Here is an 11,850-nt window from a genome sequence, read left to right as displayed (position 1 = left end):
AACAAACTGGGGAGGAGGGTGGAGAGAATGGTGCGGCAATGAAGGAGTGAAAGCCCAGAATCCCTGTGAATGTTCATTGAAACTAATAAAATTCAATAACAATAAAAAAAAGAAATTATTAGTTATATGACTGAGATACTGAGAATTAGGAATGAGTGTTAAAGACAATGGTGCCATAGCAAAACAAAATATAATCAGTTCAGTATCTAATTGCCATTAAATTGTCTTCTTACTGCTAAACACAGGCTTCATTTTTATTTTCATAATATAAGGTCACCCTAGTGTTTATCTAGTAACCAAACCTTTGTTAGGGGTTGTTGTTGTTGTTGTTATGTGCCGTCGAGTCGCTTGCGACTCACAGCGACCCTATGTACAACAACCCTAAACCCTGCTCTATCCTGTGACAGTCGCACTGCCTCTGACATACCCATCCAGATGGAAATAGTCTTGAAATATACAATAAACTGCATATATTTAAAGCACACAATTTATTAAAGTTTTGACACATATAGTGTGAAACTATCACTATTCTTAGATGCCTTCAAGATGATTTTTATGCAGCTATCAGCATAAAGCAGAATGAAACACTGCTTATAGAAAGACATCATGCTAGGAAAGGTGGAGGGTTGGTGAAAAACAGGAAGATCTTCAAGCAGGTGGATTGACACAATGACTATAACATTGGCTTGAGTATGTCAGAGATTGTGAAAATGGCAAAGGATAGGACAGAGTTTAGATCTTTTGTTCACAGGATCACTATGAATTGTATTCAACTTGACAACATCTGACAATATCAACATCCCTACCACATAATAAACACATCTATCCTCTCTAAAAGTTTTCTTGTATCCCTTTGTAATTCATCCTTTCCTCTTCCCAACCTTTCTCAGGGTTTTTGTCAAGATAAATTAGTCTGCATTTTCTAGAACTATTATATACACAGAATTATAGAATATGTACTTTTTGTGCAACAATGAATGAATGGAAATCCAAAGTCTCTGTAAATTTTCATTAATAATAATAATAATAATAAAAAAAGAGGGGGAAAATCCAAGGACAAATTCTGTATAAAACCATTTCTGTAGAATGAGTATGAGGAGCCAAGGAGGGGGGGATGATGGAAATAGAGGGGTGTGGGGGGTAGGGAGTCAATCATAGGGTTGCACAATTCAGTGGGTGGGGTAAAGGAAATGGGAAAGATCTTTTTTGTGGAAAACAGTATATTCAAACTTTATCAATAAATCCAAATAAAAGAAAATAAAAACTAAAACTAAAAATTAAAAAAAGGAATATGTACTTTTAAAAAAGGCCTGGTTTCTTTTACTCAGCAAAATTATTTTGATTCATCTATGTTATTACATTAACAGTTCATTCCTTTTTAATTGAGGGATATTATTCCATTGTGCATGTGTAAATAAATACACATACAATTTATTCATTTATTCATCTATGATAGACTTTTGCTAGTTATTACATATAAAGATGTTTAAACACTCTGTACACGGAATTGTATAGATCTATGTTTTCATTTCTCTTAGAAAAATACCCAAGATGAAATAGCAAGGTAGTTTAGTAAATAACTTTAAACAAAATGACATAGTGTTTTTAAAGCATTTTATATTATCACCTCCAATGCCTGAGACTTTCTGTTATTTCACATCCTGAGCAACAAGTGAGTCTTCTCAATGTTAGTCACTATAGCAGTTCAACCTAGTGGTGCTGAGCCAGTTCTCACCCATAGTAACCCTGTAGGACAAAGCAGAACTACCCCAAAAGGTTTATAATGTAATCTTCCCCTCGCCCCCAATCCTATAATCTTTACAGAAGCAGACTGCCACATCTTTCTTCTGTGGAGCAACTGTTAGGTTTGAAACACAGATCCTTTGGTTAGTGGCTGAACATGTAACTACTGTGCTATATAGTCTCCTTAGTAGCTGTGTGTGAAAATCTTGAGAAGCCTGATGGTGCAAAGGTTAAGTGTTTGGCTAACCAAAATGTTGGTAGTTTGGACTTCTAGTTAAAGAACTAGTGATCCATTTCTGTAAAGATTAGAGTCTAAAGGGTCTCATAAATAAAGTTTACAGAATACTACAGGGATTTCACCAGAAAAAAGACTGATAACCTAAACACACAATGGGCAAAAGACATGAAAAGATGCTTCACAAATGAGAATATCTGGATAGTCAACAGACACATGAGAAAATAATAAAAATCACTAGCAATCAGAAAGATGCAAATGTAAACAACAATGAGATACCACTTCAGTCCAGCAGGTATAGCAAAGTGAACAATAAATGTTGGAGAGCAGAAACTGGAACTTCTATGCACTGGTGGTGGGATTGTAAAATGGAACAACTGCTACACGAGGGAGTTAGGCATCTCAAAAAGTTGAACACACAAATCCACAAATCCTGGATGACTTTGCTAATCAGAATTGAGAAACAGTTCTGGAGAAATGAAGAAAATGTTCATGTATGTTCATAGCAGCATTATTCACAATAGCAAGAAAATGAAAACAGCCCAAATGCCCATCAACAAACAAATGGACTGAGAAATTGTGGTACATTTACAGAATGGAATACTGTGCAGTACTAAGGAACAATGACCTCATAAAACACTACATAATTTGGGGGAGACTAGAGAGCTTTATGCTGAGTGAACTATCTCAGCCAACTAAGGACAAATATTGCATTAGGCCACTATTGTGATAACAGAAGAATAACTGAGCAAGATATGTACAAATGTTCAAAAGGCAAAGGGGGGGACCTCAAAAGGCAAAGGATATGGGAAAGGGGAGAAGAAGCAGCAGAGAAAAACAAAGGGAAAAACAGTCACTGGTTAACAGTTTGGTGGATAGAAAGGAAGGTAAAAGATTGGAAAATGATCAATGTAAAGATGAGGAATAATAGGCATAAACAATGGTAACAAATGTATATGAATCATTATGTAAAACATAAGGTACATGAATGAAACACAATGTATATGAATGACTATATAAAACATAAAGTACATATACAAACCACAATGTATATGAATGATTATAGCAAACGAACAAAAAAGTAAAAAAAAAAAACCACAAAGAGAAAAACCAAAAGTATTACAGTTTAGAAAATCCTATAAGGTGATAAAATATATCACCTGATGTTGCCAAGAGTCAAAATCAAAGACATCTAACAAGGAGTATCTTAGTGTGGTTTTAATTTGCATTTCCTTTCTGCCTAATGAAAAGATCTCTGGTGGTATAGTGTGCTATATGTTGTGCCAACTGCTATGAGTCCAAGGAAGAAAAATGGGAAGTCCAGTTCTTTTAGTCCTGGGAAATGGCTGGAGGGTCAGTATGAGTCAGAGTTGACTTGGCAGCTTTGAGTTTTGGTGTTTGCTGCTGTTGTCATGTTCTTTTCAGTTAGAACAGACCCAAAGTGACCCTCTAGTAAGGTTATTTTCAATAGTTAACTGTACAGAGGGAGACTGCCCATCCTTTTTACATGAAGCAGCTAGTGGACTCGAACTGCATGCCTTTGGGATTGCAGCGCAGTTTCTTACCCTTAGGCCACTAGAGTTCCTCCTTTTATGACTTCTCATGTTGATTATCTTTTCATGTGCTGCCATCCTACTTCTTGAGTGAACTGTCCAAATCTTTTGCCCATTTTTAAACTGAGTAATCTCCTTATTACTGAAATTTCTGATAAAAGTAACATTTAGGTCCATGATTTATTTAATTTTTGTACTAGAAGTCCCTGTCTTTATGATGTACGTTAGTTTTAACAAGCCACAGTTATAAATGTATGACTTTTTTTTAAAAAAGATATATGTGTGTGTGTGTGTGTGTAGACACACATTCCCCTTACTAATATGTACTACATAAAACAGGACCAGGAAGCAGTCCTCAGAATAGAGCAACAAAACAATGCATGGCTTAGAATCAGAAAGGGAATGAATCAGAAGTGTGTCCTGTCTCCATATCTTTTCAATTTATATGCAGAACAGATCATTCAGGATGCTGGGCTATATGAGAAGGAATGTGGCATCAGGATTGGAGAAGACTCATCAACAACCTACATTATGCAGATGACACGTCCCCACTTGCTGAAACTGAGGTGGACCTGAAGCACTTGCTGCAGAAGATCAAAGACTGTATAGTCTTCAATGTGGATTGAAGCTCAACATCAAGAAGACAAAGATTCTCACCACTCGGCCAATTGGAAGCACCATGATAGATGAAGAAGAGACTGAGACTGTTAACAATTAGAGCTTGTTCAGCTCCACAATCAACATGTATTGCAATGTGAAAATGTGCTGTCAGGGACCTCTCCAGATTACTGAGAAGCAATGATGTCATTCTAGAGACTAAAGTGAGCCTGATCCAGGCCATAGTCTTTGCAATTACTTCATATGCATCAGTGCTGGACATGACTAAGGATGACAGAAAAAGTATTGGTGACTTTCAGTTGTGGTTCTGGAGAAGAGTCTTGAACACACCTTGGCCTACCAAGAAAACAAATAGGTCTGTCTTGGAGAGGGTGAAACCAAGTTTCTCCTTGGAGGCTCGGATTTTGAAGCTTTGTCTCACATACTTTGGGCATGTGGCCAGGAGGGACCTGTCCTCGGAGAAGTACATCATTCTCTGAAGGGTAGAGGGACAATGCAGGAGAGGAAGACTCCAGAGAAGATGGATTGATACAGTAACTGTATCAATGGATACAGTTCAACGGAGCAATAGGAGTAGGTGTCAGTGAGATTGGTTGAGGACAGAGCAGGCTTCAGAGCTGTTGTACATAGGGTCACTATGAGTCGCAGATAACACAATGGCACATAACAACACCATAAAACAATGGAGTGCATAATTTACTGATGTCATCCTTTTAAGAGTTTACTCACAGACGTTAAATTCTGATTTACTGTTCAGAACAATGCTGAATAGCAGAGGAAAGAAATGCTGAAGAAAGTATAATGAAGATGAGTAAAGAGGGATAATATAAAAAATGCACAGTGAAAAGATTAGCTGACATTTTCTCTAAACAAAATCAGAGTTTTAAGTTGTTTGAAACACTAGATTAAAAAAAAATCACTTTGCTGTAGTCCACAGGCAGATTTCAGAAGTCAGTGAGATGTTACTGAAAAACATATGAAGGAATAAGGAAAAGGACTATACAGACAACTCTCACTGATTTTCTATCTAGAAAAGCCAGCCCCATTCCTAGGGATTATCTACAAGTTGTGTTATTATAGAAAATGACAAAATGCCAGTGTTGTCTAACTCTATTATTGGAGTAAATTTTTGTGATATGTATTTTTAAATGCATGTATGCATTAAAAAAGATCTGCAAGTTTATATGTAGTATTTCTAACCCCTGCAGACAAACAGCACACTATTAAAAAATTCTTACAAAGAGAGGATAAATAATGTATACTGCATTGAAATAGATGAGGGAGAGAACTATTTAAAAGGGATATATGATTAGGTATTATTGTCATGACAGGAGTCTGGAACGAAGGCTGCAAAGTGGAGTGGACTTGGGGGGAGGGGTTGTATCACAATGAAAGGATTTTTCTTTTACTTTTCAAAGAGAAGAGTGAATTGGGGGGAGGGGGTGGGCACTGAGAAAAGTGCAACAATGAACGAATGGAAACCCTAAGTCTCTGCAAACTATCATTGAAATTAATGAAAACAAACAAAAATTCTTACAGTGAAACTAAGAGAAAGAGGAAAGAAAAAAAAAAGAAGCATTTGGCTAATGTCAGAAATTCAATTTAGTGAGAATGGATACCTGGTATAAATTTAGGATTTATACCATATATACAGTATGAGGTGAGAGTGAAAAAAACAGCTGCAGAGTTGATTTTGATTTTTTTTTTTTAATTTTATTATTTTTGTGATTTTGATTTGTGGTGAACCCACGTATATAGACTAGAACAATGCCTCACAGGGTTTTCAGTAGCTGATTTTTTGGAAGTAGGAACTTCATCTGAGCTAACTCTGGGCAGACTCAAAATGCCAACCTTCCAGTAGAGGGGATTAACTATTTGCATTACCTAGGGCTAGATGAACATTCAATTGCTTTAGTACCATTTATTGCAAAGATTATTCTTTACTCATTGAATTACTGTAGCATCTTTAGAGAAAAACTACTCTGTGTATGTTGATCTATATCTAGGCTATTCTGTTCTATTGACTTATGTCTGTTTCTTATTATAATACCACACTGTCTTCAGTATTATGTTTTTATGAATCTTAAAGCCAGGTAATGTAATTCCTTTAAAATTATTTTAGAGGAAACAATTTTTTTCAACATTATTTTGGCTATTTTAGGTACTTAGGTTTCCAAATAATTATCTAGAATCAGAACATTGATTTCTTAACAAAGAAACAAAAAAAAGAGTGGATTTTTTTTTTTTTTGGATTCCATTCATTCATTGTTGCACCCTTCTCCCCGCACAAACCCCTCCCCCCTCCAAAAGAGTGGATTTTTATTTGGCCTGTATTTAATCTAGAGAGAGTTGTGATAGCCTAATGGTAAGAACCTGTGCTGCAATCCCAAAGGCATGTGGCTCAAATTTACCAGCTGCTAGGTGGCAGGGAAGAAATGCAGTCAGGAAATAATGAGACACATTGCATTGAAAAAATCTGCAGTTAGGGACCTTTCCAAATTATTGAGGAGTAGTGATGTCAGTTTGAGGACTAAGGTGCATCTGATTCAGGCCATAGTCTTTCCAGTTACCAGCTATGCATCCGCGATCTGGACAATGAATAACGATGACAGAAAACGAATTGACCCCTTTGAGCTGTTGTGTTGGAGAAGAGCACTGACCATCCCATGGACAGCCAAGAAAAAGAATAGGTATGTCTTGGAGAGGGTGCAGCCACTGTGATCTTTGGAAGCAAGAATGATGAGGTTTACCCTCACATACTTTGGACATGTTACTAGGAGGGCTATTCCTTGGAGAAGGATATAATGTTGGAGAGGGTGGAGGGTCGACAAAGAAGAGGAAGACCCTCAACCAAGTGGATAGACATGATGACTGCTGCAATGAGCTCTTATGTCAGGAAGTATGAGGATGCACAGAACAAGACTGGGTTCAGATCTTTTGTTCATAGGGTTGTTATGTGTCATACTCAACTTGATAACACCTAACAATAACATGTGGAAGAAGGATGGATCATCTCCTCCTATGCAATTTACTGCCTCTGAAAACCCCACTGGAGGGTAGGCTATGAGTTGGTTCTGACTTGACAGTACACCACAAGAAGAACAATTTAATCTAGCAATCAGTTTTGGAAGGCTGGAGCAACAACATGTCAACAGAGAACTGCCAGATATGCAGTCTGCGTTTAGAAGAGGTCGTGGTACTAGGGATATTATAGCTAATGTTAGATGGATCTTGGCAGAAAACAGAGAGTACCAGAGGAATGTCTATCTGTGCTTCCTTGACTATGCAAAGGCGTTTGATTGTGTGGATCACAACAAGCTGTGGCTGACTCTGAGAAGAATGGGAATCCCAGAACACTTGATGATGCTTATGCGAAACCTATTTTTAGACCAGGAAGCAGTCTTCAGAAGAGAGCAAGGAAACACTGCATGGTTCAAAATTGGGAAGGGTGTCCACCAGGGTATGTCTCCATACCTTTTCAGTCTGTATGCAGAACAGATCATCCGGGATGCTAGGCTGTATGAGGAGGAACGTGGCATCTGGATTGGTGGAAGAGTCATCAACAACCTGCGTTATGCAGATGACACAACCCTGCTTGCTGAAACTGAGGAGGACCTGAAGCACTTGCTACAGAAGGTCAAGGATTGCAGTCTTCAATATGGATTGAAGCTCAACATCAGGAAAACAAAGATTCTCACCACTGGGTTAATTGGCAGCATCATTATGGATGGTGAAGAGATTGAGATAGTTAACAGTTTTAGTTTACTTGGCTCCACAGTCAACACTCTTGGTAACAGCAGCCAGGAAATCAGGAGACGAACTGCGTTGGGAAAGTCAGCTGTCAGGAACCTCTCCAGAGTACTGAAGAGCAATGACATCAGGCTGGATACTAAAGTGTGCCTGATCCAGCCTATAGTCTTCGCAATTACGAGCTATGCATCAGAGAGCTGGACAATGACTAGGGATGATAGAAAGGGAATTGAGGCCTTTGAGCTGTATTGCTGGAGAAGAGTGCTGGACTCTAGAACAAACAGGTTTGTCCTAGGGGTGACACTGGGTAGCTCCTTGGAGGCAAGGATTCTGAGGCTTTATCTGATATACCCTGGGCATTTTGCAAGGAGGGACCAGTCCTTGGAGAGGGACATCATGTTTGGGAGGGTGGAGGGACAGCACAAGAGAGGAAGACCCTCGATGAGATGGATCAATTCAGTGATTGGAGTAATGGGAGTAGATGTGTCAGGGAGGTTGGCTCAGGATAGAGCAGGGTTTAGGGCTCTTATACATAGGGTTGCTATGAGTTGCAAGCAATTTGATGGCACATAACAACAACAACAACAACAAATATCTGAACAATATTGACTCTTTGGTTCATGGACACAGTACATCTTTCCAATTTACATTTTATTTTCACTCAGTCATACTTAGTTTTTTGAGAACTCAAGAAGTCAAGGTGACACTGTTAGATGGTCCAACTAGTCACTTTCCTTTAGTCTTTCTGGTAGCTCATTATCCCAGCAATAATTTCAGATCCTTTTGAAGCACACATTCCCAGGACAGGATTCTCAAATCGGTAACTGAAGCTACCAAAACATAGGATCTTTAAGTAGGACAGAAAAATTAAGGCCTCGTGTACTTTCCAGTATGTATTTATACTGATAGATTAAAAACTGGATCAGAAAGAGTTGAGAAATGGCAGACAAAAAGTCAGAGATATATTCATAAAGCTGAAATTCTCAGTGATCAATATAATCAACAAGTCAGCATCTCTGTTAAAGAAACACTGTACTGTAACATGTAACATGTAAGATAGCCAGGAACATACTGAGATTGGTTACAAAACATCCTTGTTTGGCAGAACTGATAAACAATCCTCTTACAGTGACTGGACACTTACTGTGGGACAGGATTGAGCCCGGTTCCAGATCAAATCAAACTTCTCTTCCTGCATGTTGGAAAAGAACAAAATTAATTCACCAACAAAAACCCACAGAGTCACAATCACATATAAATTCATCAGGATTTAAACTGTAGAACTAAAATACCCCTAAAACAATCTCTAAGTTATCTAATTTATGAATCACTCATCTTATGAGAAAAGGAAGAAAAGGAGCTAAGACACTTTGCTGTTTGATGTCAGAATTATGTGTGAAGAGTGGATGCTCCATACGCTTGAAAACTTCTAGGAGATTTTGATATGTCTTAGTAACATCAGGTCAGTGAGCTGGGACTGATAAGGTCTGTTCAAACAGCAAGTCAGTCTCAGAGATCTAAAGTATTTTGAACAGAGCAACTCCTTTTGGCCACTGAAATCACTAAGGGCAGATATGTGTAAGAAGAAGAAAAGATGTATTAATATTCTCACAACCACCAAAGTGTCTCACATTATTTTTTCATCTATATTTTCCTCAATCTTAGACATTCAAACCCAGTATGTATTTGTGTGCTTGATACAAACATAATTTAAGACTGCATGGAAGAAGGCAATCTAGCTGAGAAGTTAGTACTTTAGAGTCTTTCTGTGGAGGTCGGCAGAGGGACATCAAACCAGAGAAAGCTGGCAGCACCCCTTCCCAATTAACAGTGGATAGTAATTTCAAGAGGAAAACAAAGAAAATACTACTTGCTCAGAGGAAATGCCAGAAAAAGACTAGGAGGAGATCCAACATTAGCTCAGTGTAGGTCACTTATAGACTAGATAGGAAGAAAGCTATGGTAGAGGTTCTCTCTTTTGGAAACCATCAAAAAGAAATAAAAGATATCTGGAAACAGCTTGGCAACATGAAATTATAACATGATCCTTTCTCAGAGACTTGACTTAAAGAGATATTTCTAAACGAAGAAAAGGGAAAACAAGAGCCATAAATACACTATACAGAGCTTCCAATCTTTGGTGCTTAGAGCATAATAAAACCCTCAGAGCTGTAATATACAAGTTCTCAAGAGGCAATAAACATAGGAAAAGTAAAAGCAACTGCCTTGCTAAGGTTATAGCACTGACCTTCCTATTATAACACTTTCATTTTCCCCTCCAAAGTACTTACAGGAATAACTGCGTAGACTGTATCTTTAGCTGCAAAATACTGCTGCCAAATCTGTACCAAAAAAAGAGATGGTATCTGTGGTATGTGGGTAATCTTTTCAATCGGTGCTAAGAAATGACAGTTTTTATTTCTCAGAGTAATATGATATTTGATAAGAGGGAAGGGGAAAGCCAATAAAATTACTTTATTACCAATAAATTATTACAAAATTTAACTGTGACTCTTAATAACAAATTTCTGTCAGATAATCTGATTATAACATCTTGTTAATGATTCTCAAGATGTACCTCCTGCATGACATTCTATTTTTTTTAATATATATCTTTATTCTTCTCTTCCCAAACTCACACTTCTTCATCTAGTTGTGGACCTTTCCCAGAGACCAAAACTGCAAACATTTAGAGCCCAGGTCTGGAGTCTGGTGGACCTAAGTACAAGTCTCAGCTCATCATTCCCTGGCCAAGTTGAGTCGAAAAAAATACTAAAATTTTAAATAACACACAAAAAATGGCAATAATAATTTCACAAGATTATTGTGAAGATTAAAATTACATAGGTGACTAACACAGAGTAAGCACTTCAAATAGTGGCTTTTTTGCCTTCCCATGTTGTTGTTGTTGTAGTTATGTGACATTGAGTTGCCTGTGACTCATAGTGACCCTGAAACCTGCCCTGTTCTACGCCAGTCTCACTGGCTCCAACACACCTATTCTCATTACCCAGTTACTATGTCAACCCCTCATGCAGGGTCTTCCTCTCCTATGCTGTCCTTCCACCGTTCCAAGCATGAGCATCATGTCCTTCTTCAAGGACTGGATCCTCCTGCCATGTGCCCATGTAGGCAGCTCTAAAAACCCCAATTCAACAAAGTCTTCCACATGAGGAAGAAATACGCTCTGTTGGATCAGAAGTCCTACCTTAGGTTCATATCAAAGAATGGGGAGGGCATAGTTGACTTTCATCATGCAAAACTCAAAAAATAAGGAAAATTCCAAACCAATAATTTATTACTCAGTGAGCATTTTTTCTAAGCACATTTTGGATTACATTTGGGGTTTTTTGTTCTTTTTTTTCAAACAGAAATTCTACTTACAGTTGGTTTTCAAATGAGTGAAGGAGATAATGCCATACCTTATTATGAAGGAGCATATCAAAAGGCATCTTACAAAAAGGTACAAAGTACAAAAGCAGTTCAAAGTATAGCGTGTGATCGAAACAATCAAGGGAAACTATGAAGAGTGAGGCCATGTGAGCTTAGTTTTCAGAGTCAGAAAGCATTCTGGGAATCACAGATGGGGAGAGGAAGACTTACCAGAGACAATAACACGGACAAAGGCAGAGGACCAGAAAAATAAAAAGTAGTAAAATGTATGAACATAGAGCATGTATAAAAAGCAAGACATAATACTACATATACATTATGCACAAAAGAAAAATGTTCTTAGTAAGAAAATGATGAACTCGTCAGAGACTAGAAGATATATTGTAAAAAAATATGTTGTTGTTGTGTGCCGTCGAGTCACTTGTGACTCATAGCGACCGTATGTACAACAGCCCTAAGCTCCGCTCTGTCCTGTGCCAATCGCACTGTCTCTGACACTCCCATCCCAATTATCCCAGTCACTGAATCAATCCACCTCATAGAGGGCCTTCCTCTCCT

At 37.9% G+C, this 11,850-nt stretch overlaps 1 protein-coding gene across 2 annotated transcripts in view; it reads right to left on the bottom strand.

Annotated features, from left to right (window-relative positions):
* ATPAF1 (ATP synthase mitochondrial F1 complex assembly factor 1) overlaps positions 1 to 11,850 on the bottom strand; it is a 71,759-nt gene that overhangs the window by 30,857 nt on the left and 29,052 nt on the right. For both annotated transcript variants that reach the window (XM_006898971.1, XM_006898972.1), the window contains exons 5-6: positions 10,191 to 10,241; positions 9,044 to 9,091 (exon numbers count right to left, since the gene is read on the bottom strand). In XM_006898971.1, coding sequence (XP_006899033.1) covers positions 9,044 to 9,091; positions 10,191 to 10,241 — 99 coding nt within the window. The remainder of the gene's footprint in view (positions 1 to 9,043; positions 9,092 to 10,190; positions 10,242 to 11,850) is intronic.

Source organism: Elephantulus edwardii, unplaced genomic scaffold (assembly GCF_000299155.1).
Source record: "Elephantulus edwardii isolate Elephantulus edwardi_28Jun2011 unplaced genomic scaffold, EleEdw1.0 scaffold00243, whole genome shotgun sequence".
NCBI lineage: Eukaryota > Metazoa > Chordata > Mammalia > Macroscelidea > Macroscelididae > Elephantulus > Elephantulus edwardii.
Note: the sequence above shows the minus strand (reverse complement) of the source record. Positions and strands in the feature narration are given on the sequence as shown.